The sequence below is a fragment of the Dysidea avara genome, chromosome 15 (assembly GCF_963678975.1).
Source record: "Dysidea avara chromosome 15, odDysAvar1.4, whole genome shotgun sequence".
Lineage (NCBI taxonomy): Eukaryota > Metazoa > Porifera > Demospongiae > Dictyoceratida > Dysideidae > Dysidea > Dysidea avara.
The window spans coordinates 3756774-3783635 of record NC_089286.1 but is presented as its reverse complement, the minus strand read 5'-3'; the positions used below and the strand labels follow the sequence as shown (position 1 = coordinate 3783635).

The window sequence follows — 26862 nt, the reverse complement described above, 5'->3', positions numbered from 1 at the left end:
GCGCGCCGCAGTGTATACTTAGTATATACGGCGGATGCTGACGGTTCACGCCGCTTATTATCTATGCTGAAACGTACATAACGGATTCAGGCTGTCTAGTAAGGATGTGAGATGTCAGCACTAATAACTGATTAAATACGTTCCTGACTGGATAGCTACCAAGTTGCCTGCTTGAGTTCTGGTGAGTGAAATAATCGCCAGATCGGCGTGAAAGCTTATTCAGTCAGTCATGCATGTGCATGATGTGTCATGTATTTTGATGTACTTGACATCCTCAGTTCTGAGGTTTGTGCATAACTAAATAGTGGTGAGTCAGGACTTGAATAGGCTTTCATTTTGGAGATGACGCACTTATCAATGTTTTCTCCACTACTATGAACACGGGCAGAGGTGGAGGGTAAGTGGAGATTTGAACATTAAAAGCTCTGATCTCCACTACCTGCTATCCCCTACTATTCCCGTGGTCTTTCACTCGGGGATAAGTGGGGATTCAGGATGGAAAATGGCCCACAACTCAGTCTCATTTTAATACCAAATGGCGTAGCTACCACTAAAGCAATTTTCAGTCTTCATGCTCGGCTTGGAACTACATCACTCAACATATCTTTTAACAGCTTGCTTTTGCACATGATCTAATAGACAGCACATGAGCCTTGCCGAAAGAGAGAACTTAATGCGAGAAATCCGAGGATAAATCTCAGTGTTTGAAAGTAAAGACTGAGAGTGTTAAAGCTCAACAAGATATCAGCTGTCATTAAATGCTGGGACAAGGTTGGCAATTGATTCCCCTACCTCTGTTCGTGTTTGTGTTCATAGTAGTGAGACAAAGCATTGATAGGTGCATAATGTTTGTGTACTGATTCAATCCTCAGTGCACCAAGGATTAGTACATTATCTTCATGACCAGTAAGTTCCCTGCAGTGTTACAATTCTGCAATCAGTATGTGGTTGTGTATTTAAGATACTGCGGAATTGCTGACCGTTAGTTGTATATACAAGGGGATGGTACTCCAAAGTATTGTATACTATGTCTATGATCTTCATTCTTGGTCAAAGTACAAAATGGGCCTTGACATTAAAAGGACGCTTAGCTAACTCTTAATTAGCCAAATTCTCATAAAACTCACATTCACATTGTATATCTAACACATATGTACTTGATAGTTATCCTTTGAGCTACTACAAAAATTCTTTTTGACATTGACTTTGACTTAGGATGAAGATCAGACTACACAATACATTGTAGTGTCACTCAGCTGTGAGTTGCAGCACTCTTAAATTTATTCATGAGATTAGCTATTGTAACTGTACCTTGTACACCAACAAGTATCTTCCATAGCAGGCCTTCATCTAGTCAGGGGGGGGGGGGCAGTAGTGTAAAGATCCATGTGCTTACCATGTACACACATGATGTTTAGGCCTGAGGGCATGCTCACCAGAAATTTTTGTATTTTAGACTCTTAGAATGCTTTTGGTGCATCCTCAGGTACCTGAGAATAACATGCCGCTGTGTTTTGTTGCTCCTGGTGCATTCTCAAGTATCTGAGAATAACTTGCCACTCCAGGTGATTTTTATACTTTAGATGCATTCTCAGGTACATGTTGCTCCAGGAGATTTTTTGTATTTTAGACTTTCTCAGATTGCTTCTGATACATTCTGAGGCACTTTGATTTAAACTATTGAAAGGAGGGATCCATGAGTGGCAAGGGGAGGGGCACAAATAGGCGCTGGGTAACAGTTTTATTTATTTATTATTCACTATCCCCCTAGAGACCCACTACTGAAAGCCTGTGTAGCAGCTCATTTGACTTGGGTGAGTTTGTAATAAATGGTCATAATATGGATACAGTGTACTTCTTAAGTGATCACTTGATGTTGCCCTGAGAAAGTTTAGCAATTCTGAATCAATTAAAAGATATATGACTCCTCCACAAAGGGAAGGAGAAGGTTGCATTTGCCCCAAATGTCCCATAGGGAATGGCTCACAATCTTTTTGTATTAGCATTTAGACTCTAGTACTAAACTTTCAGACCTTACTAACTTAAAACCCTTTCATTCAGAATTAGGTACAAGCTACTGAAACCTTATTATTTTGTATACAAATGAAATTATAAATTTTCGCTTTCAAAATTAGTCATTGTGTTTACATGTAATTCTGTAGTTACATCAATAAACAATAAAACAACCATAGACAACTATATCTATGATTGCAAAGTTGCATAGACTAACGTGTGTGGTCAGAGTGGATATTAATAGTAAATATAATTTCCCATATTTAGCATATACCTTTTGAAGATGGTGACGTGTGTGAAAACAGGACATGTGGGCACGTATATTGGCCTACATTTTTGTAATTTCATCACTCTTAACATTATACATATTATTCTATTCCAGTAATAAGATATGACCTGTTGTGTGATAGTGTGTAGTTTGTGCCCATGTGCCTTATTTTTGCATCTGGCCGTCATGAGGTACAGTCACATATACAAATAAGCTTGTACAAGAACATAGTAAGTATATATAGTAGCACATTATTCAATTTAAGGAGTCCAGGGAGGTGATTCTAAAGTGGTATTGTAGCACGGAAAGGATTGTTGATAATTTATTATAATATATTGAAATTTTGTGAGTATTGCAGTCCCAGCCCTACGTCTGACATTTTCTACAAGTGGAAATTTCCTTCAAAAGTTTCTACACATGTGATAGACCCTGGTAATGAGTAGGAGTCATATTCCTTGCTTGACATAGAGAGCTTGTGCCATGTAAATTAATATCCATGACCTTCCAAATTATGTTAACAGTCCATTGTGCCATGTAATCTGTATAGAATTTCTAGCATGCTGTATATATAATATTGATGTGACCTGCATTTCTAGCATGCTAGATGCACAAGAGAGTGTCATGTAGGGAAGTACTGCAGATATAGATCTGCAACCACAGTCAAATTCTTGACCAAGCAAAATTTCTCATTGACTTGTGATTTGCAGTGCTTATTGTGTTTGACCTGTGGCTTAATTGTTTCTTGACCACTGTTTATTTTATAATTTTGTATGCCTGCCTTTGTAACAACTTCTTGGTGTGTGCTACCAACAACTGTGAGAAAAGCATCTTTGTAATCACAGTGAAATGTCTGCTGATGCTTAAACTTTGAAACATCTTGGAGATCCTTACATCTTGTGAGCTATGTATAATTCCATAAACTTGATTCCAGTTACGTATAGTTTGGGTCTAAAACTCTATTTCATTGATCATTGACCCACTATTTTATAGCCTTGACCGTTAACTTTAGAGTTTGACCACGGTCACAGATCTACAACCTGAGTGGCACCCCCTTGATGCATTTGCAATGCAAGTGGACAACTTGAGAATGAATCATCATTTGGCTGCACAGTTTGTTACTAGTAATACATGGTGAAAAGAATAGTATTACTTATTACTAATAGTTAGACACCAAGACCAAGAGAGAACAAAATAATTTAGTAACTTCAAAGACTAGCATCCCAAGTGCAGTATAACGGTGCTACTGAAGGACTACTAGATTAGCAGTTTGTCTTTGTGTTGTAATTGTTTATCATTTACAAAATTGCTTGAGGGCATGCATGTGACTACGTGGACATGTGTAGGTGACTAAGTGATTTAGTAAACCTCAAAATGAGCTATGATGTTGTCTAAAATAAGATTAAACCAGCTCGACCAGGGGACCTGAAAGGAGGCCTGCATGTGTGTAGTGGTCAGATGACTTGACCATTTCAAATATAACTGACACAACAAGTGTAACATATCACAGAAGATGTGCCCACATACCTTAAAGAGCAGTGATACTATGTCAGAAAGTGTTCTTGAATCCTGCTGTGCTAGAAGCAATTTAAAGTTCAGCTCTTACTATTATCTAATGTTGTTCAGTCATTTGTTGTATAATAACTGTCTACAGTATGTTGCTAGTAAGGAAGTATTATACTAAGAGCAATATTTGTTACTCAACTTATGACACCTGTCACACATGATACTTCTATCAGCCAGTAGCTGATGATGTTAAACACACTATGTGCTGCCGATGATTGTGAGCAGCACAGAAGTTATTCAATACACAATTACACATGTCCACTTTGTCACATGTCCATTTTGTCATAATGCTTTTAAATACTACCAACAGCAAATGTAAAAGCATACATGATACCCTGCAGCTGTGGGATGAATCAAAACTGTTAACATAAATAGGTAACCATGGCTATGATTCTGCATGTGTAAAGTAGCGGCTCCTACACTTTTGTTTTTTCTAGTCAACAAAAATAAGTTTGCTTTCAGTGAGTGTGTGCATGCTGCTGAAATCCTTATTGTGGGTGTGATAACACAACATCTGCTGGTGATGTGGCTAATATCAGTACCTCTTTTGTGAATTTGTAGACGAGGGAATTTCCTAGCCTTGCTTTTGTTGTAATTGTGGTTCCAACAGCTCCAGGTTTGCACACCTGGCCTAAATGACTAAACAGTTAAAGTTAACTTGGTTGTCATCATTTGTGATCATGTGCCATATGCCATACATTTGGGGTTGCGTATTGGAGGATGAATTAACAGAACTGTACATTCCATGGTTACCGTACACATACAAATTTTCAAGGGACGTAATTTTCGTGGATTTCGCAGTTGCTTTCTGCAACATTTTCATCCTGAAAATTAACAATTATTAAGGTTAGCTCTATGCTTTCTAATAGATAACCTCAGTGAGAACGACTGATCCTCAAAAATAAAACCACCAAAATCCTGAAATTCATCGATCCCAAAAATTACATACTGTACCTAAAAAAATTGTATGTATACAGTATATTATTTGGTCATTCGCATTAAGAAACGTGCTGCATCCGAACAATGAAACATCCAGACTATTGCCTTAGAACATTTAGAAACCACCTAAAATCGATATACTGTATTATACACAAACAGGTAGAATGTACCCACAAACATGAACACCTGACTTTCATGTCAAATAATAAGTACAGTAAATTTACATCACAGCAGACCATTGGCTAGTTTAAATCAGGTGTTTAAGTTACTTGCCATGCACAAAATTAATGCATGCCGTATACATCACTGTCAAAGTAGTACCAGTCTTTAATACATCACTCTCCCAAAGCTCACGAGTGATATAGCACAAAGTATCCTGATAATTAAACGTACTGGTTTTCCAGATCACTTTATGGGTGCAGTTGGGGCCTCCCAACTGTCCACATTAACAGGTTTCCACGTAACAAATCATTTTGTTGTTTGATTATCAATTAGCAGTGAAACCTGTTACTAATGTTAATAATAGACACTTAATCATATGTGGACACCTATAAAATCCGGAGTCTGGACATTTAGTAATGGTCTCAAAGTATCCCTTAGCATATAAATGGTGAACTACTTCCCCAGTGACACCAGGCCACCAGGTCCCCATTGAACAGCTGAGTAGACTGGAGTAATGTGAGTAAATTTCTTGCTCAAGGAAACACCAAAATATCAATTGGTGTAACCAGGCATCAAACCTAGAACCTTAATTTTCTATTACCAGGCTGATGCTGTAGCCACTAGGCCTGGTAATACACACATGCGCACGCGCGCGCGCGCACACACACACACACACACACACACACACACACGTGAGCGCGCGCGCGCACTCACTCTATCTGATAGGCTTGCAGGTAAGGCTGTACATATTAGTGAAAAACTATGTACATTTAGTGAGTTCAAACTCTTAATTATGCACTCATACTGTTAAATAGGAGGTATGTTCTGCTTCCAAAAATGGTGGACCTATTTTCATCCACTTTTGGATGTTTTTTACTCTGTGATCTATCCTTCAAATTTTGGATGGAAATAGCTCATTTTTCTATATAGTGACGAAAATCTACAATAAGGTTCCAAAATTAGATGGTTCTGTTCACCCAATTTTGGAATAATCTGTACCAAATTTATAATCATCCAAAATTGGATGGTTCTTGTCATCCAACTTTGGAATAATCTGTACCAAATTTATAATCATCCAAAATTGGGTGGTTCTTGTCATCCACTTTCGGAATAATTTGTACCAAATTTATAATCATCCAAAGTTGGATGGTTCTGGTCATCCAATTTTGGAATAATCTGTACCAAATTTATAATCATCCAAAATTGGATGGTTCTTGTCATCCACTTTTGGAATAATTTGTACCAAATTTATATCCATCCAAAATTGGATAGTTCTGGTCATCCAATTTTGGAATACTCTGTATTAAATTCATATTTACAGCCTGAAAATAACGAATCACAGCAATCCAACTTATATATTGTTGTTCACGATCATACAGTACGGTAGAACAGTATTAAGGTTGTTTTCACAATAAAAATATTGACCAGAAAACAACCTCACAATACCTTCATAGCTCCTTGGCAGTATTGGTGAGGTATAGCAAAGTCTTGTGACATGAAATGCTTGCAATAAGTTGTAACAAAGTTTTCAAATTTTCTATACAGTGGAATTTTCTGCTGACTGACTGACAAATTCCTTGTAACTCAATAATGGCTAAGGCTACGAGCTGGTTTTTCACTGTTTAATGTCACTTCAGCCCACACTGGTGCCTTTTGGCATATGACAGTAAGTACAATGCATGTATCATGGACTAAACTAAGTAGCCTTTGTGCTCCTTTTTGCCCCATTAATTTCTCTTCATTGACAGCTTAAGATGTCGATTCCTGGTAACATGTAATGGCTTCCCTATCTGTAATTACCCATATTCTCCAGAACCTCCTATAGCTGAATTAATTGCAGAGACACTTCTCTCCATTTGTATTGCTGTGTAACAGGCAGAACATACCTGAAAATGAAGCATAAGGTTGATCATTGAGGCACACGCTCAGATGAAAAATTAATTTGATGGCATGAATGTATGCATCATGGAGTTATCTTTATTTGTGTCTCATTTCTTTTTCTGGCAGTATAAGGTGTTGATTAGTAGTAGTGAATTAATGGTTTCATTTGCAAATGAAAATCGTCTGTAATTTTTGCACCATGCCTTAAACAGTAGAAGTAAGCAAATTTGTTCTAACTTATCATTCATCATGAGTGCAAGTACAAGGAATTTTAAGCTTCACTTTGGATCATAGAAATAAAAAGTGATGAAACAAGCTAGGGAGATCATGCATTTAGTGCAGGTATGCTAATGGTGAAATTGGATTACCAGAATCATCCATTTATGGATGGATATAAATTTGGTACAGATTATTCCAAAATTGGATAACAAGAACCATCCACTTTTGGATGATTATAAATTTAGTTCACATTATTCCAAGATTGGATACCAATTTTGGACAACTATAAATTTGGTACAGATTATTCCAAAATTGGATGACCAATTTTGTATGATTATAAATCTGGTACAGATTATTCCAAAATTGGAAGACTAGAACCATCCAATTTTGGATGATTATAAATTTGGTACAGATTATTCCAAAAATGGATGAACAAAACCATCCAATTTTGGAACCTTATTGTAGATTTTCGTCACTATATAGGAAAATGAGCTATTTCCATCCAATATTGGAAGGATAGATCACAGAGTAAAAAACATCAAAAAGTGGATGAAAATAGGTCCACCATTTCTTTCCATTTTTTGAAGCGGAACATATATGTTAAATAGACAAGACTACAGTTTGTATGTGCCTCTAATATGCAAGACTGAGAATGTGGTGTACATGTATATTGCTAATGATGCATAATAGTTGAAAAGGTACTTGAGCAAACTTAACGTGAGTCCAGTAGTCCATTCTAGTAATCCAGCCCAGTATTCTAGTCCAGTAATCCAAAAGTCCAGTCAAGTGAATGAGTATACATCAAAAAATTTTATATTTGCATGTTGTAAGATCTCATGACAAGTACTTACAAATATCAAAAGCAAATGCTGAGTTGGTGTGACTACAGTTGCGACCACAACTGCACAGTAGTTGTGTACACGTGGCCACAATAGACTAGTTATCTTGCTATCCCAAACTCTGTGAGAAATGTATTTGCTCAAGAATTAAAACGTACTATCTTTTGGACTACCTAGTCTGATATATATGATATTGTCTGCATGGAGGCGCTTCTTATAAACTGAAGCAGATAGACTTTATTTCCATATTAGGATGTGTAAGACAGTCATCAGCAAGTATATGCCATTTGTTTACAAAGTGAAATTGGCTGGCATACATGTAACCTGAAACTTTTGTGAAAAATATTGAAGTAAAAACTTGGTATAGGGGTAGAAATATTAACTAATTCCTTATATCCCATGCAACCTACTTTTTGTAAAGTTAGCTAACTAGAAATTAGGTAGTTAGTTTCATGTACTTGTTTGTTACCATTTCACCCAGGGGAAGAATGAACTGTATGCAATGGAAATGGAAAACGGAAAAAGTCAAATCTTCATGACATGTATATTAGGGTATAACACTTATTTAGTGGCCACCTCCCAAAGACCGCCTCATTACAAAAACCACCTCTGTACAAGGTCACAAGATGGCAAAGGCACACTTATATACAAGAACATTACAGTGACTACCTCCTTACAATAACCACCTCTTTACAAAGACCACTTCTTAGGATTTCATAGCTAAGCTACAAACATGTATTGTATGACTTGTTCACTAACACACCTACAAAATGATAGGTACTTATGGTCATCTTTTGAGACTGCATTTTCTTTGATACAGTTACAGTTTACAACACTTTATGAGAATATCCATTACAAACCGATCAACTGATTTATGGTACAGATGGTCTGATCAGACCAAAATATGAAGGATAATATTGACCTTACCATGGGGTCATAAAGAGGAGATATACCATTAATTTTCTGGGGCGTACATATTTTGCACATTATAGTAAAGGTCCTGGAGTATACCTGGCTACAGTAATGGGTTGGGATCATGATGAATATATGTGATTGTACAAATTCATTATTACATTCAGTTTTTGTAAGGAGGTGGTCATTATAGGTAATTAAGTATGCCTTTTGGCATCTTTGAGACCTAATTACAATGTGGTCTTTGTACAGAGATGGTCTTTGTAACGAGGTGGTCTTTGAGAGGTGGCAACTAAGCAATGGTTTTACCTGCTATAGTATGTTCACGTTGAGCTGAATCCTGACAAACAGCTAAAAGTTAAAAGTGGATTTTTTCTCAACAGAGTTAACATTTCAGCTAACCAGATGATTATTGGTAACAGCAAAGGTGTCAACAACAGACACGTACGGTTTGGCTCCATTACAAGTTCGGGAAGGGCTGTAATGGACACTGTACTTATATGGCTTCCCCATAGGAAATGTATTGTGAAAATTTTGATTGGCCGTAAATATTATGTCAAACATTTGAATAAAAAGATTTTGAAATTTTTTAGCGGATCAAGCAGTACTACAAATGAGCCAAATTTCAAGATCGTGTGTAATTGCATCCATGAGTTATTAAATGTTTTTTTAGGATTCAGCTCAACGTGAATGTACTATAGTGTATACATGTAATGAAGATTTGGCCTTTTCCAGTTTCTATTTTCTGTTTCCAGTTTCCATTTCCACTGCTTCCAATTCCCCAGGTAGGTGTTTGGTTTTAATGTATGATTACTAGATACTATGTAACCATTGTTGTAACATAGTTACAGTACAGAGAAAATAGCTAGTTATCCCAACGGGCTGCACATATAATTTAGACAACTCATAATTTTAAAATCCTGCGCGATGTTTCCATTCTGAAAGTCAAATGTTAAATAAAATGTCCTGTACTGTGCATGTATGTCTGTACATGTATTGTGTTCATATGTAGTAACTGCAAGTTTATATTCATGGTGGTGAATGTTAGTGACCCACATGATTTTATTTAATAGATTAAAAAATATTGTGACATGATGGGATTTCAACAGTTTAGTGATGCAGGCCATCGATGCTTGTTACATAGGTAAGCTATAGTTCATATACAGTGCAGATGAGTACGCCATTAAATATAACTAACAGGTCATTCTAAGGAGACATGGAAAGGGACCCTTATACAGCAGCACTGCATCAAACAGCAATACAGCAGTTACAATGTTGCATATTTAAGCATTCTGTGTACATAATATGCAGTGTACATGTAATAAAAGTGTATTCATGTTGATGCACATTAAACCAATACATGTCGTAGTTGTACTGTTTCAAATATAATAGATCTCTTATGTTGCAATATACTGGGACAACAATGTGGGCAAATAATAGTATGTGTATGTTTTATAAGAGTGATTGCAAGTTCAATAGCATGTACTGTGTATATACAAGTATATCACGCACGTACTGTACCTATATAATATGCAGAGTGTATAGTACATGTACATATACTTATAACCTTAATGTAATCACTTAAGTGGATATAGTATTATATAGCTTTATAACCTATAACTCTTTACGTGTGCTGTTGCAAGCATGGTTACAGTAGTTGCAAACTATAATGCATTGTTATACGAACTGTACTATTATAATTATGGTCTATATACAATTATTATTATAATATACCTGTTAAAGAAATTAATGGTTATAATTATGGAAGAGTCCATACATGTCTGAGCCATTATGTATTTTAGCTTAAACTTTCTAATAAAACAATCATTTTGCTGATTGCTTGTATCATGTATGATATTGATGGAGTCTATATCCATGTGTGTAAATCAAAACATGCATATTTGCATATATAGATAGAAAGAGTAAACAAAGTTACATTAAATGTCATACGCTTATTTGAGTCTATTATCGCAAACAGGTCAGTGACATACTGGTCTATTATTATCTAGCTATAATAGAATTACATATCAGTAAGTCATGCATTACAATGAGTCATCCATCTTTCAGCCTAACTTTATGCAAGTATGCAAAGAGCATGCTGCTATGGGGAGGTATACTTTGAATTAAATAAAATCAATAACCAAAAATGTAAGATTAAAAAAATGTCGTAGACCAGTTGGTTAATAATCCATACGTGCTCCTGTATAAACTACTGGACTTATACTGAAACTGCAAAGGCCAGGATACGGATGGTGTAAATATCTGTATTATAATTTTTATAACAATCACATCATTCCACCTTTCCATAGTCACAACAATGCCACATACTACCACTGACTACACATGGCCATGGAGCATGGCACTTTTATGCTGACACATGTAGAAGGTCATCAGTGATATCAGTTGACACTTCATCATGTGGATTCCACACCAGGTCTCCAAACAAGCCTTAGGCCTGGATCTCCAGTAAGCACGTACACTACCTTTGGATCCTTACTGTGTACTTATAAACATAATGTACTGACTTATGACTAATGTGAGGAATAAAAACAATCATGATGTGTAAACAGTTTACAATAACACAATACAGACACAACATTCACACTGTAAATGTCAAAGTAGCACTACAATTGTTCTCGGATGTATACAGCAATGTTGAATCACCATTTTCTGTTTCTCCTATAAGTAGAAATATATATCTGTAACCACTGCATGTATGTAGCTTACCTAGCTCAATATGTATAAGCATCTTGTCTTTGCAGTCCCATCAGAATAATTTTACGTCTAATGTAGATACAAACAGACCTTATACACTGTACATGCAAAGTGAAATGTGCATGTTGCAAAATACACAGTCCCGTTACAGTAAATTTTAAATGTTGAAAATATTAAGTCATCTAAACCTTCAATGCAAAGTACCTTTACTGTTAAATTACTTTGACAAGCAAAGTAGTGTAGTAGTAACAAAACAATCTCAACGAAAAGTGAACTCATGTTTGCATAGAAGAGCTGTAGCCACCACACATGTACCTACTACCTAAATTTACTTGGCAGCTGGATCTGAGATGTATTCACAGACATTGACATGAATGGCTCACTCAGCAGCCACCTCCTTAACCACCTCTCTGTATGTAGTGGCCACCTTCTTACCACTTCTCTATAGTGGCCGCTTCAAGTAGTTTCCAAACACAGCAATGGTGTACTACATGAAAATCACACAGCTGTCCCAATCTTCATGCAATTGAAACTATATCATCACCATATGTACATGTGGTTATACCTGGCCTCAAATATAGGCCAGAGGGAAACTACACCTATGAGAATGACAATGAATGAACCAACTGACCATTAACTGATAAGTGAATGAGCATAATGCATTCCATGGATTCACGGATGGACAGGGCTAGAAACAAGAAATGTTGTAGACTGTTTTCATATACGCACTAATATTTTCAAAAGGTGATGCTAGAAATCTTAGTTAGGGTACATAGTTGCCATCGATTTGAACTATAACCATGACAAATGCACTTGTAGCTAAAAGTACCTATATTGCTAAAGCTAAAAATCTACTATTATACCAAGTGCTGTAGTAATGAAGAAACCAGATATACAAATTTATGAATACTACAGTATTACTGTATTGTCTAATCAATTATTCCATGCATGACTTTGTGAAGACTAAGTAGCAACAATTGTGATACAATAATATGCATTGCAAGAACTATGTAGATACCATATGGATTATGTGTAAAGCTCAAACTGTGTGTCCTGTCATCCAGTTTGTAAGCAAAATACACCACACCAAGTGAATGAGTGAGTAGCGTGACAACAGCTGATGCATGTGGATTGGGGTCACCAGTGTACCCCTCAGCTGAGCACCTTATCGTAGTTTGATTTGAAAATTATATTGGGCTTACTCCATTGCTAGGAATCCTACCTCAACACAAAAGCAACTACTACATACATAAACAACCCGTAGCAGAAAATCTCAAAATGTAATGAATAATTTTATTCTATGGCAGAACTATTGTTATGCATATCAGACAAGCAATGGACTGGACCTAATGGGGGGATAATGTGCACTTTGTGGATGGTGAATATATACAATGCATAAATTGCTTTGATTACTCTAATTTAGGGTTGGGCGATATTGAAAATTTCCTCTCACGGTTATTGTGGAGCTTATTATCATGATTATTGCAAATATCACGGTATTGCAAGTACACTCAAATCTGTTTACACAGTATATTTGCATGGGTGAACTTTGTTTACCAGCTACCACAACCGCAAGGAGTTTGGAAATACCAGCCTAACTTATAGAGCATGGAGTGCATGTAAATTCTGAAGGAGACATACGTAGCTAGTTTCTATGTATATAGCTAGCAGATAATTTACTAAGGCTTACTAATGTGAAGCCAGAATTTTTATCCCACAATCACAGTAGTGCTGCATCCAGTACACGTGCCTCGCCTCGCCTGTATTCTAATAATTAGTGTGTCACTTCTGTAGTAGTGCATGGGTTAGGCTTGTTTGCTAGTACAAGGAGGCTGAAAATTAATACTGATTGACAAGTACAATATGGCGTGTAAGTGTGTAGTTGCAGCTGTATTCTCACTATGATATCGCAGTTTTTCAAAACAAGGCCAGTATTGGTTATTGCCAGCTGTAATATCGTCTTGTTACTGTCACTGTCATACATCGCCCAATCCTACTCTAATTACTTACTTCAAATACACACACACACACACTACAGAAAGAAAAAAAAAAAGGTCACCAGCAGCCAAGCAAAACACAGCTGTTGCTCCCCAGCGAATTAGCACTGGGATGCCTCAGTTACTTGAGTTTGGTGCAGGAAAATCCTCTTGGGGCAGCACTCATAAGCCACACAAGGATTGCCCAAGTCTTACTGAGAGAAGTCACGGAACCCGAAGTTCCACAACAACCCCTACACCCCTAAGCGAGACAAGGACAGTTGGATATTAGCTTGTTTTCTGGTACCCATTAATGTTACAGCTGCTTCCCCAGTTGACACAAGGTCACCAGGTCTTCATTTTACAGCCGAGTACTCTGGAGCAATATGGGTAAAGATTTTTGTTTAAGGAAGCAACAACTACAACACCAACTTAGCATAACCGGGCATGACCCTTCTGATTAACAGGATGTGCTCTAGCTACTTGGCTATTCTGTCTCTCTCTCTAACGCACATACATACACACACACATGCACGCAGTGAACCGGCACTGGAACACCTGTGTATTACCCAGGTGTTATGTGTCAGCACCAGCAAATATTCGGGGACAGGACCAGTTACTCACAGGAGGCTGTATCATGTCTCACAGGTGAAGGTATGGACACCCAAAGTCCCATCTGGACCTTCACCCACTCTGCGATACATGGATAGTTGGCATTTACGTATATCCCTGGTTTATACCAGGTAGCCATTGATGTAACAGCTGGGTGGACACTATAGACACACATGTACTATCTGCTTTGTCAGTAGATAAGGTTGGGTTCAAAGGCTAACCTGTGCCAATAGTAGCAAATACAATGAATAACACATTATGATCTCACTTGAAATTATATATTACACATGCAAGTATGGATGCAGTTGTGCACTCTGTAAGTATCATATTAAAGTTTAACAATTTGGAAATGTATTTTAATGAATCAAGGTAATGCCATTATAGATAGGTATAGGTCTACTGTTACTCTGTGTGGACAACAATACAAGGCAAACTGAAAGGCTACATTTTTTTCTTGATGTGTGCCAGACACATGACAATGAATGCTCTGCCTACAATAGTGGTATACCAAGCAGAAAGTCACATAGCTGTATTACACAGCTACGAATATATAGTAATGTACTTTCGAAACCGTATGCATGGTGTAGTCCTTGTAAAAGTGAACTCTATTAGCTAACACCTTGCATACTGAGTTTGTGTGTGTGTGTGCGTGCGTGCGTGTGTGTGTGCGTGTGGTTGGCACATGTGGTCATTGGGTTGAATCAGTTTTGTCTAACATGCGATCAAGAAGTATCTGCTATACACTCTATCGCCTATTGTACCTGTAGTACCATGAAATCGCTCTGATGAAAGGATAAATTAATCTGCATGAATTTCTTGCCTACGGCATGATATACAGCAACAGAGGAAGCACTAAAATAGTTCTGGAAATGTGGCTTGTGATCTAACATTGAATGATCAAGGTGGTTTAAACATTATTAATGACGAGCAGCTCACAGACGCTAGCGAACCCAACTCAGCAGTTGAAGTAACAATTCAAGAGTCAACAGTTTACTAACAGTATCATGATGGGACAGAACCACAATGACATTTTCTACAGACCTGAACATTTACGGCAATAATAATGTGGTGTTTCCATAGCAAATGTTTTAATGAAATCATGACTGCTACATTGCATGGTGTTGCACAGGCATGGAGCTGCAACTGCAATTAACATGGAGTGACTGTACAAGTCACTCCTTGCATCTGTGGCTTTCATAACATGTTTGCTAGTTCATGCAGGTACGGTGGGACAGGAACATCCAAGGGAACATCATGAGACCTCGTCTCGTGCGTGTGACACCTATCTATGATCATAGATAGTAGAATCGCTCGAGTAGAATATACTATCTATGCTATGATCAGGCATATTCCTTGGGCATATTTCAGGGTATACATACAGCCGAGGATACAGCGTAGAGTAAGATGACACACTGTCTTAGGCCATTTACAATACACAAGCACTTTGAATCACACTAAACTCACACTAAACTTCCAATCTCACTAAACTCCAATGCATCCGGAGAGACAGCCAAGGCGCTACTCCACACCCGCATCCTTCAATATGGCAATAATAGCAGCGCTACCCAAACATGCGGGATATATAACATGTGACTTTCAATCGGGTGTAGTTGGCGCTTAGTCTCACTCAAGTATTCAGCGCCTGCGCTAGAGATTGACAGTTCCACACGCGTAATTAAGTATCACTGGATTATTACGGTGCAGATGTTGCAGTTAAAAGTGGAGCGACTAGAGAACATTTGATATTCCATTTGTGGTGAGTATCGATATATTGAGCGGGTTACCTGGCCAGTAACACTTCACCAACAAATTATCCTAACGTTAGTCCAGTATGATTTGTATGGCGTTGTGTAAGGAGCAGGTAGTACTGGGTCCGGTTATGTACGGTTACCTGTCAGTATTAATGGTGTAGTGATGTCAGTATTAATGGTGTAGTGATGTCACTATATCCCTTGATGACTTTTGTGTAGTGTATTGGGAGGTGTGAGAATTTATACCAGTAGTGATAGGAAGCCAAGTACTGCCCCCATGATAGTTGTGCAGATTTTTGGGAGCACTATTGTAAAATTTACCATGCTATCCTTTTTGTAACAACCGTTTCTGAGCATGTTTGCATTGCACTGACAACAAAAACAACTGGTCAGTGTATGCATTTAGCAATAAGTTATCATTGTACATTTACAATATGGTAAACAATGTTACAGTGAAACCTATTTTGCTGTAACAAACTTTCTCGGATAGAAAATAGTTCATAACAGCAATAAAGGCTGTCCTAATACATTTTACCACATGCACACTGAGGAAGGAAAATGTCTTCAAAAAAAGCACAACTGATAGAGAGGTCGATTTTAAGCTTTAGATTTTCCGACTAACCATACATGGATATGCACATGTGCTCGTTGGTACATGGGTAATGATATAAAACTTGTATATCCTGACAACATACTTATAAGTGTGGGAGTGAGCAAACTGCTAGATGAGGTGTTTATGATGTAATAGTGAAGCTGCTGCTCACCCTGGGGAATTTACTCTCTGCATAACATGACAATGGTAAATGCACACACACACACACTACTATCACATTTACGCGCTTAGGTGAGTGAACCTCCCAAGTGTGTTCTGGGATAATATGTAATGCCTAACTTGGTCCCTATCTTGCTATTAGAATGCTGCATGATGTGATACCCTAGTGTGCAATTTAACTAATCCCTTGGTCCTTCCTGATAACCACCATGTGAGGATGCTTCCATTGGTATGTTATTAGGTCAACAACAAGGATGTCAACAACACTAGTACAGTATAACATGAAGTGAACCCTCAAGAACGTTTAATATCTCATGGATGGTATGGCTCATTTGTAGTACTGCTTGACCCACTGAAAATATTTTTCTTTTTTCATGTCTGACATAATATTTATGGCCAATCAAAGACTTCGTTTTACATTTCCTATGAAAAAGCCTTAAAATTAAGAGTGTAGCTTTTTTTGTACTGCCGTTTTCCACACATGTCTGCTCTTGACACCTTAACTGTCACCACTAACCACCTGGTTGGCTGATGTGTTAATTTTCTTGAGCTTTTTCTCTGGGCTCTATATTTTATGTAATGATCACTATTAAAAAGTACACAGAAAAGTTTAACTAGATTAGGGACCATAGCACAGAAGGAATATAACACTTCTTATTGTTTTATTGTGATTTAATATCGTTCACTACTCCAGCTTGTTTCGGTACTTTTTATCGATGTACTATGGTCCCTACTCTAGTTTCTGTGTACTCGTTTGTTAACTTTTTTTGTAAATAATTATTATGACTTTGTGAACCCACGCATAATGGTGCCGCGTGCCCCAATTATCTTCTGAAAAGTGAAGTATCCATTATGCTTTGTTCTCAGCTATTCCCAACCCGTTACACAGCATTTCGGATCAAGAACTGTTCGAAAAGCACTTCTACAATCCATGAATACCGAAAGAAAGAAATGGCGCAGCACACCCAAGTTATATCAATTATTGTCTGGTAAATGAAGTATCCATTACGCTTCATTGTCAGCTATGGTCAACTTGTTACACAGCAGTACGAATCAAGAACTGTTTGAAAAGCACCTCTGCAATCAGAGTAGCCACTATGAAAAATACAGACGATTTCCATTTTGAAGGGAAACCATCATGTGCTGCTACCACCAAATCGACACTTTTCGCTGTCAGCAATGATGAATGGGACACAAAGGAGGACACTGGTAAGTCCATGAAGAATGCATTGTACATACGTACTGTGGTATGCCAAAAGGCGCCTCTCGGCCCAAAGCGACGTCCAACAGTGAAAAATTCAAGCCCTTAGCCGTTATCGAGTCTGAAGGTATCAGTCAGTTACTTACTTACTCAGTCAGTAGAAAATTCCATAGCAACTTATTGAAAGTATTTCGAGTCAATCTGAAAGCTTTAGTTTTACCTAACCAATGCTGCCTCATCGTTGTCTGAGAAAATTGAGGCTGGCTTTTGGGTGATATTATTTCGTGGGCCACGCCTACTCCTTTGTGGTCCCTACTATACAGTACTATCGTACTGTATGATGATTGGTATATGCTGTATGATAATTGAGATCATGTGATGATAAGCACTATCACCATCCTGATGGGTACATATCTAAAACTGATCAGTGTTGGTTTTCAAACCAGCTGTGACTGACTGGCTGTATGCAGTTGTTACTGGTTGTTTTTATTACATACATGGTTTCCTAAACTTTTTAAAGAACAGTGTACATGCATGGGGTGCTGTCCTTGTTACTGAATGTTTTTTCTGTCCAATTCCACTTGTTTCTAACCATCGACTTGTGTAAAGTATTTGTGCACATCTACAGCCTGAGAGTTAATGCTAACCAGGTTTCATCATCTTGCTGGGGAAAATTGTGTGACTATGTGTTTGCATGACATCTGTGTGCACCCATATACGTAAGCACTTCACACAAATTCCTGTGTTGAATATATGTCAGTACACTCTTGCTTATTAAGCTATTTGATGCCACAGTAGTATCCTCCCTAATGTTACACTTGCTGGTAACCAAATCCACCAATCAGATCAGAGCTAGGTCATGTTACAATTACCTTATTAGTGATGTTTTCTTGTTGTATCAGGTGACCTCCAGTGAAAATGGCGGCAGATGATGGAGAATTCTTTCAGGCTATAGAGCAGTTTACGGCCGCCATAGAACTGAACCGTACCAACTACACTCTCTATAGCAATAGGTCAGCAGCTTACATCCGATTGGGCAGATTTGCTGAAGCTCTAGAAGATGCTAAGAAGACATTAGAGCTGAAGCCAGATTGGCCAAAGGTAAATTTGTGTGTCTGTTGATAAGTATGTGTGTTGGTGTGTCCATTGGTATGTGTAACTATTACCTCTTTGTGTGTTTGTATGTGTGTATTGGTGTTTATATGTGCCTTCTGTTGGTATGCAGTGTGTTGGTTTGTGTGTGTAGTGTTGTGTGTGTGTGTGTAGTGTTGTGTGTGTGTGTGTGTGTGTGTGTGTGTGTGTGTGTGTGTGTGTGTGTGTCCTATGCAGATAGTATGTGCATGCCTGTCTGTGTTTCCATCCATCTGTCAGTTTATATACAAGTTGATGTTGCCTATTTGTATGTTTTCCTCAAGTTTTGTCTTATTGTTTCACTTGTAGGGGTTCTACCGGCTGGGAATATCTCTTCAAGGTATGGATGATCATGAAGAAGCCATGGTAGCATTCTCACAGGGACTGGCTACTGATCCTAAGGAGAGTGCCATGTTGACTGCTCTAGTGGAGACCATGTTGAAGTCTTCATTAAGAGGTATGTGTGCCTGTCCATGTCTTACCTATAGAGTCCAGGTGCAAACTAAGGAAGTTTCACTTGAGAACATTGATTTTCCTTGTTAGACTATCACTGTTGCTGACAAATGGCTTGTTTGTATTTGCTGTTCTGTTGTGAGTTTAGAGGTCGTTTTGTTTGTTTGAAGTGTGTGTGTTCTATTAGAGTATGTATAGCTACAGTTTGAGCTATCATACAGTACAGTAGTACTGTTATTGATCAACAGTAGTACTGTATATTGGGGATCATGGAAAAAATCACCCAAAAACCAGCTTCACAATACCATCCTGGCATCTTGGCAGTATTGGTCAGGTATAATCAAGCCCAAAAGTGCCTTCAATAATTACGACCCTAAATGCTTCCAATACATTGTTACAAAATTTAAAATATTTAGTGTAACCCGTTGGGGGAAAACCTGACTAGTTTGCATAATTCTGTTTTTGGGAAAAACCACATTGAAATATATTGGGTAAAATCGCGTACTACAAAAATAATTTTACACGCATTTTAATCGCTTCAGTAAACAATGAAACAAGGCTCAAATTGAGATAACTAAGTGACCAATAGATTTGTGTGTTAATGGTGAATATTTGTTTCATTTCATTGCCATGAAGTAAACGTGAGTTATGGACGTTTATCTATGTTACAGTAAAAATATTACGTAAACATCACTGTTTCTAAGTTTAAACTGCCTTTTTGCTTAAATGCACGAGTGTATGTAGGGCAAAAACCATACCTTGCTGAATGCCCCTATTCATTGTGAAGGCAAGTCCCTAGCTTGTTTCCTTCATGAGTTATGATTGATTAAACGAGCACCTGGATTTTTTTCCCGTATAGTTACTGAACAATTCGATTGTTTTGTTCTTCCTGCTGTCTATCGCTATAACTCCACAACTATTCACCAGATAAGGTGAAACTTTGACAGCCCATTGGTTTTTCCCTCTGGATAATAAAGAAGTTATAAAAGAAGTTTGATAAAAATCAAACTAGTCAGGTTTTTGCTAAGTGGGTCACATATATATTCAATAGAATTTTCTACTGACTACCTGCCTGCCTCCCTGCCTGCCTCCCTGCCTGCCTGCCTGCCTCCCTGCCTGCCTGCCTGCCTGCCTGCCTCCCTGCCTGCCTGCCTCCCTGCCTGCCTGCCTGCCTCCCTGCCTGCCTGCCTGCCTGCCTCCCTGCCTGCCTGCCTCCCTGCCTGCCTGCCTCCCTGCCTGCCTGCCTCCCTGCCTCCCTGCCTTCCTTCCTGCCTGCCTGCCTGCCTGCCTGCCTGCCTGCCTGCCTCCCTGCCTGCCTGCCTGCCTCCCTGCCTGCCTGCCTCCCTGCCTGCCTGCTTGCCTGCCTCCCTGCCTGCCTGCCTCCCTGCCTGCCTGCCTCCCTGCCTGCCTGCCTCCCTGCCTGATGCTTATAAGTAAGCCTGACTCGATAAGGCTATAGGCTTGATGTTTTCACTGTTCAACATTGCTTCGTCCTGAGACGCGCCTTTTGGCACACTGCAGTATATACAATGCACACATCATGGACTTACCTTGTGTCCCATTTCTTTTTGCTGATAGCCCAAGGTGTCAATTTGCAGTGGCGCCAGCAATGATTTTCCTACTTACAGAAATTGTCCGTATTTTCCATGGTGACTGGATTGATTGCAGAGGTGCTTCTCCTACTCTTCTCTGTTTGTAACACTGAAACAGGCTGGGCATAGCTGAAAGGAAAAGGTCACTTCACTTTCAAGTCAGTAATCAATAGCTGGGGCACACGAGTCATCCATATTTTCATGGTGACTGGATTGATAGCAGAGGCACTTCTCCTACTGTTCTTTGTTTGTAGCACTGTGTTACAAGCTGAACATAGCTGAAAGTGAAGCATATTGGTCACTTTACTTTTGAGTCAGTAATTGATAGCTGGGGTGCACGTTCAGACAAAACATTAACCTGGCACCATCCTTTCTATTGATGCTGTAAGCATGGCTTCACCAGTTACAATAATGTTACAAAAAAGTAACAAACAAGTATAAGGAAAAATAAGTTCGATTAGGGAAAAGTAGGGAAACAAGGGAGGTCACCAACACCTGCAGATATACTAGTGAACATTTAATCCCTAATTCAGTCATGGGTATAGGCTGAAGTAGAGATTAATGTCCACTAGTTTATTTGCAAGTGTAAGCTCTTGTTTTTTTTCTTGTTTTTTTTTCTATGATCCCAAATCAAACTTAAAATTCATAATTTGTCCTTAAAATTGTTTATTATTGAAAATATAATTCTGTCATTTTATACTCATTGTACCCTGTTGTCACTACAGAAAACTTTGAGCCCAAGTTGAAGCAGTTTCAGGAGCTCAAACTGGAGAAGACTCCGTTTATCATAGTATCCCTGGTTGGACAAGAGTTACTATCTAGTGGTAGATTGGACCAGTCTTTGAGAGTGTTGGAGGCTGCTAGACTAAATGTGTACATGTTCTACCTTGTCTATGGATCATAGATTATTCTATGAGTTGTGTAGTGGGAAATGCCCTCACAATAAAATCAGATTCACCCTAAAATCGCAACACTGTACTTATGTATGTCGTTTGACCATATTTGTAAAATGTCCCACAACTGTCAAAACTGCCCTCAGATTCAACTTCAGACAGTTTAATACTTCACTAGTATATCTGTGCATGTGATCACATGGTCCATATCCATGACATCATCACTGGTAATGATGACCATATTCCATGTTATTGTAACAATTCCAACAACAAAATTTTATCTTTTTTTTTTACAGAACTATAGTCGGTAGGTGTTCACCTGAGCCCCTACCAAATATAGTAATATCAAAGAGGTGAACATGTATTCACTCCCAATGGTTTTGTACTGGAACAAGCATGTTTTCATGTTGTAAACATGTTTGCGAATGTTTCGGCAGCTAGCCCATGTAACAAGAGTTATTAACAAGAAACGAGGATTCAAGTGAATGCCAACAGACTATAGCTGTACCGCTATTAGCCATGTCTTTGTTCATTTTGAGGTTCACATTTACTGTGTGGCTTATTGTCAGTAATACCATAGCTATTAACTTTCAATCACCAAGAACATGATAACCTTCTATCAGTGTTTGTATATTATGACAATACTTTATTAGAACACTCAATAGTAGGAAATTTCCAATGGGGAAGTTTTTGCTTTTTCGGAATCTTTTATTTTACAATGTAATTTTGACCAAGCTGCATATTTCGAGGGAGAAATTTTTAGTGGAGTAGTCCTAATCCATCAAAATGGCATAAAAATTAAAGAAGCAAGATTTTGAATATGATATCTGCAAAATATTTCCCCCTCAAAAATATAGTACAGTACTCCCTCAATTATCCAACCCCCTTGGGGTCAAGACAAGTTCAGATAATCGAAGCCCACTCATCTATATACTCTCAAATACTCTAATAGAACATACATATTAGACAAACTACTCTAATAGAGCAGTCATTCTACTAGTCAGATAACCAAGTGTTCAGATAATAAAGTTTCAGATAATCAAGGGAGTACTGCAACAGCCGCACATTGCATTGGCTATCAAATAAGTGTGAAATATATTTGATAAGAGAAAATCAAATTTAAAAAATATTTTATACAAATACTTTGGTAATAATTACGGTATGTTCCTTATTTGTTGTTCCTTCTTATAATTAGATCACTATGAGATGACTACTACCAATCCTGTGACAAGCAGTTGACCTGTTTGTTACCATTTGTAAGTTACCATAGTAATACAGCTCACATGTTATCAACCAGTGGTACTAGTGCTGGTCAAAATTCAGAAATTGGTTGGCTGTTTGATAACAGAAGTTTTTGCATTCTATCCTATTGAAAATATAATTATAGTGGTTCAAATGCTGAAATTGGTCGGAAAATGACTAATAGCTGATTGTTATTACCATATTAATATCCTATAAGTTACTATATCAACATGTGTCCATGTGTAGGTCTAGCTCCATTCAAACTACCAACACTTACACTATACATGCAATCATGTAATGTATGTAACTCGGATCATGTGATCACAGTAGGGATCATGTGATCGTAGTGCTGTGTGATAATCGTGATAAATTGATTATCACGAAAACTCATTATCGTGATAATCAAAATCGTGAAAATTCCATTATTGTGATAATGATAAATTCTGGCCAGATATTACTGTAAACTACAAGTGGCCAGGGAAAATTCTCACGAAATGCTTTAGGTATAATTTATTGTCGTAATATTAACTTCTAGTTTTAGTAGTAGACAAGTCGCACAATGATAAATGTATAGACATATTATAAGTATTAAATTTATATTTCTATGCATAAAAAGTTATCATGATAACCATGATAATAAGGTACATTATCGTGGTATTAAAAATTATATTATCGCACACCCCTATGTGATCGGTTGTTGTAATAATGATCACTGGAGACCACAGTGTGCTATGATGTAAATACTTTCACCCCAACAATTAGATAATCAGTTATATCAACACAACAATACTAATAACTAGTAATGGAGTATAATAGAGTTCAGTACAGTATAGTTACTAATGGTTAGTTATGTACAATATGTCCTATCTCCACTATAGGTAGGGAAGATGACTTGGCTGCTTCAACACCATGTCCTCCACTGGTACCTCCAACAACAATTATAGTGTTACTGTTGATGGTTGCTACTCCAACACAATCCCTGGCAGTAGTAAGATTGTCAACTTTTATCCATGACTTCTTTGAAGTGTCATACAGACTAATATCTGATGTGGTAACACCTTTAACACTACCACCGATGATCAGAGGAGGGTTGGAGGATGGTACTGTAGTAGTGAAGTAATGTGGAGCTGATGATAGTTCCTCCCACTGACTGGCTACTTGATCTGATGATGAAGTGATGGTGGATACTGGTAACTGGTATGATCCCTTGTATTGACACTCAGTTGTACCATATCCCACTATGAGTAGGTGTTCTCCTGCAATTGTGGGTGTGATGTTCCACATTGGGACAGGTAGTTTAGTAGACACTTCTCTCCATGGTGATCTATGTTGCCAGTTCATTGTCTCAATACTGTCAAGGAACTTGTGTGATTGATCATGTCCACCCATAACCATCAAGTGATCACCATGGACTACAACACCTGGCTTGAATCTTTCATGGATCATACCTGGATATGTTTGTGACCAACTGTTAGTGTCTCTGTTATAGGTGGAGACTTTGTGGAGTGTTTTGTAAGTGACTGAATCCTCACCACCAAATATGGACAAGGAACTATCCACCATACACAGTACTCCCTTGTGATGACCAGGTGGAGGGAGGGTATTCCATTGGTCAGTTGTGATATTGTACTGGTACACATTGTTATATGTCTCATTCTCAGGAGCACTACCAGCAGTGACATAGACATTGTTATCATCCACTACAACAGAGGCAGAATACATTGTTCTTGGAAGATCTGAACACTTATCCCACTTGAGGTGATATTGTTTAGTCTGTAAAGCCTCCACCAAAGGAGGTGACTCCTAAGGGAGGAAATTGTGTGTTAGTATGGATCACATGATTTCCCTCAATAATCTAAACCATTAGTAGTCAGTGTATTGTCTGAGGTTGTTTAGATTACTGACTGTTACCATAGTAACTATCAGTTATCATAATTTATTATAACCATACCAACCCAATACACATACAATCATTTGCTACGTACAAGTGATACTGTTATGTCAACTGCAAAAAATACAAAGTGATAATGAAGTTCTTAACATGACATTCCAACAGTTACTTGTATATCACAACACACTATTACTTTACAATACACTAATATGGCTTCACCACACAACTATTGTTATGTAATCATGGAGGATCATGTGACCTCAACTTGTCATATTATTTATTACTTGTTATCCAACTAGGGAGGCTACAGTAATCCTGTGAAGTTGTGAGTTAGAAATTTAAAGCAGAAACTGTGTTGGATGGAGAAGAATAATCCTAGACCAGATAGTGACTTGATCCTGAGCTTGATCAAGACCACTTATACACTGGATGATCAAGAAGATGTTGTTTGATTACTTACCAAACTTGTAAGGTACAATGGTAGGAGAAGACTTTATGTCAACCAAAATTTTTAAATCAGGTGTGCACCCACTACCAGCTGAACAGCTGGCTGTGGTGGTTTCTGTCCATGTCCATGGTTTATGCTAAAAGCAGCCTGTATGTGAGATAATGAAAGTTGTGCAGTGCCAGTACAGTGGATCTTTGCTTATCTGAACCTCAGTACTTGAAATGTTAAAAGTGACTGTTCTATTAGAGTATTTTGTCATTGGTTAGCATTCTTTTAGAGTAAATGACTGTTCTATTAGAGTATTTGAACTAAGTGTATTAATAAATTCAATTATCTGAAAATTTTACTTATCTGAACACTTGGCTAACTATAGGAACAAAGTGTTTGGATAACTGAAGATCACCTGTAATAACTGAGGATCACCTGTACTAACTGAGGATCACCTGTACTAACTGAGGATCAACTGTACTAACTGAGGATCACCTGTACTAACTGAGAATCAACTGTACTAACTGAGGATCAACTGTACTAACTGAGGATCACCTGTACTAACTGAGGATCAACTGTACTAACTGAGGATCAACTGTACTAACTGAGGATCACCTGTACTAACTGAGGATCAACTGTACTAACTGAGGATCAACTGTACTAACTGAGGATCACCTGTACTAACTGAGGATCACCTGTACTAACTGAGGATCACCTGTACTAACTGAGGATCACCTGTACTAACTGAGGATCACCTGTACTAACTGAGGATCAACTGTACTAACTGAGGATCACCTGTACTAACTGAGGATCACCTGTACTAACTGAGGATCAACTGTACTAACTGAGGATCAACTGTACTAACTGAGGATCAACTGTACTAACTGAGGATCACCTGTACTAACTGAGGATCACCTGTACTAACTGAGGATCACCTGTACTAACTGAGGATCAACTGTACTAACTGAGGATCAACTGTACTAACTGAGGATCAACTGTACTAACTGAGGATCACCTGTACTAACTGAGGATCAACTGTACTAACTGAGGATCAACTGTACTAACTGAGGATCACCTGTACTAACTGAGGATCACCTGTACTAACTGAGGATCACCTGTACTAACTGAGGATCACCTGTACTAACTGAGGATCACCTGTACTAACTGAAGATCAACTGTGCTAACTGAGGATCACCTGTACTAACTGAGGATCACCTGTACTAACTGAGGATCAACTGTACTAACTGAGGATCACCTGTACTAACTGAGAATCAACTGTACTAACTGAGGATCAACTGTACTAACTGAGGATCACCTGTACTAACTGAGGATCAACTGTACTAACTGAGGATCAACTGTACTAACTGAGGATCACCTGTACTAACTGAGGATCAACTGTAC

The 26862-nt window shown here is 38.1% G+C and overlaps 2 protein-coding genes and 2 long non-coding RNA genes across 9 annotated transcripts in view; 2 read left to right on the top strand and 2 right to left on the bottom strand.

Annotated features, from left to right (window-relative positions):
* Window positions 1-20: 20 nt before the first annotated feature.
* On the top strand, window positions 21-10218 carry LOC136245738 (uncharacterized). The gene is made up of 4 exons (XR_010696096.1): window positions 21-181; window positions 1772-1814; window positions 9870-9940; window positions 9997-10218. It is a non-coding gene; the product is annotated as an uncharacterized lncRNA (long non-coding RNA).
* Window positions 10219-11333: 1115 nt separating this feature from the next.
* LOC136245602 (uncharacterized) lies at window positions 11334-15720 on the bottom strand. Its single transcript, XR_010695975.1, has 3 exons — window positions 15564-15720; window positions 11524-11580; window positions 11334-11475 (listed from the first exon to the last, which is right to left on the bottom strand). It is a non-coding gene; the product is annotated as an uncharacterized lncRNA (long non-coding RNA).
* Window positions 15721-15745: 25 nt separating this feature from the next.
* LOC136245601 (uncharacterized) lies at window positions 15746-26160 on the top strand. 6 transcript variants are annotated; one of them, XM_066037102.1, is made up of 10 exons: window positions 15746-15855; window positions 18726-18924; window positions 19264-19411; window positions 21725-23148; window positions 24013-24122; window positions 24170-24331; window positions 24383-24745; window positions 24796-24892; window positions 25325-25497; window positions 25847-26157. In XM_066037102.1, exons 2-4 carry the CDS (start codon window positions 18742-18744, stop codon window positions 21901-21903), a joined length of 510 nt encoding a protein of 169 aa, XP_065893174.1. In that variant the 5' UTR covers window positions 15746-15855; window positions 18726-18741; the 3' UTR covers window positions 21904-23148; window positions 24013-24122; window positions 24170-24331; window positions 24383-24745; window positions 24796-24892; window positions 25325-25497; window positions 25847-26157. The 6 variants fall into 6 exon arrangements, with proteins under 6 accessions (XP_065893174.1, XP_065893178.1, XP_065893177.1 ...); XM_066037106.1 differs by having other exon boundaries at window positions 21725-21855; window positions 23088-23148; window positions 24013-24331; window positions 25847-26153; XM_066037105.1 differs by having other exon boundaries at window positions 24013-24331; window positions 25325-25492; window positions 25847-26160.
* The window catches only part of LOC136245598 (uncharacterized), a 70459-nt gene continuing 67472 nt past the window's right edge, over window positions 23876-26862 (bottom strand). The window contains exon 15 of the mRNA XM_066037099.1: window positions 23876-24937. Within this exon, the coding sequence (XP_065893171.1) occupies window positions 23978-24937 (960 nt within the window). The 3' untranslated portion in view covers window positions 23876-23977. The remainder of the gene's footprint in view (window positions 24938-26862) is intronic.

Bases quoted from the DNA above. Each gene is read 5' to 3' on its own strand.
- LOC136245601 (XM_066037105.1), top strand. From the start codon at position 18,742: ATGGCGGCAGATGATGGAGAATTCTTTCAGGCTATAGAGCAGTTTACG. The intron at 18,925-19,263 runs GTAAATTTGTGT...TTTCACTTGTAG, and splicing joins TGAAGCCAGATTGGCCAAAG to GGGTTCTACCGGCTGGGAAT. The intron at 19,412-21,724 runs GTATGTGTGCCT...TTGTCACTACAG, and splicing joins GTTGAAGTCTTCATTAAGAG to AAAACTTTGAGCCCAAGTTG.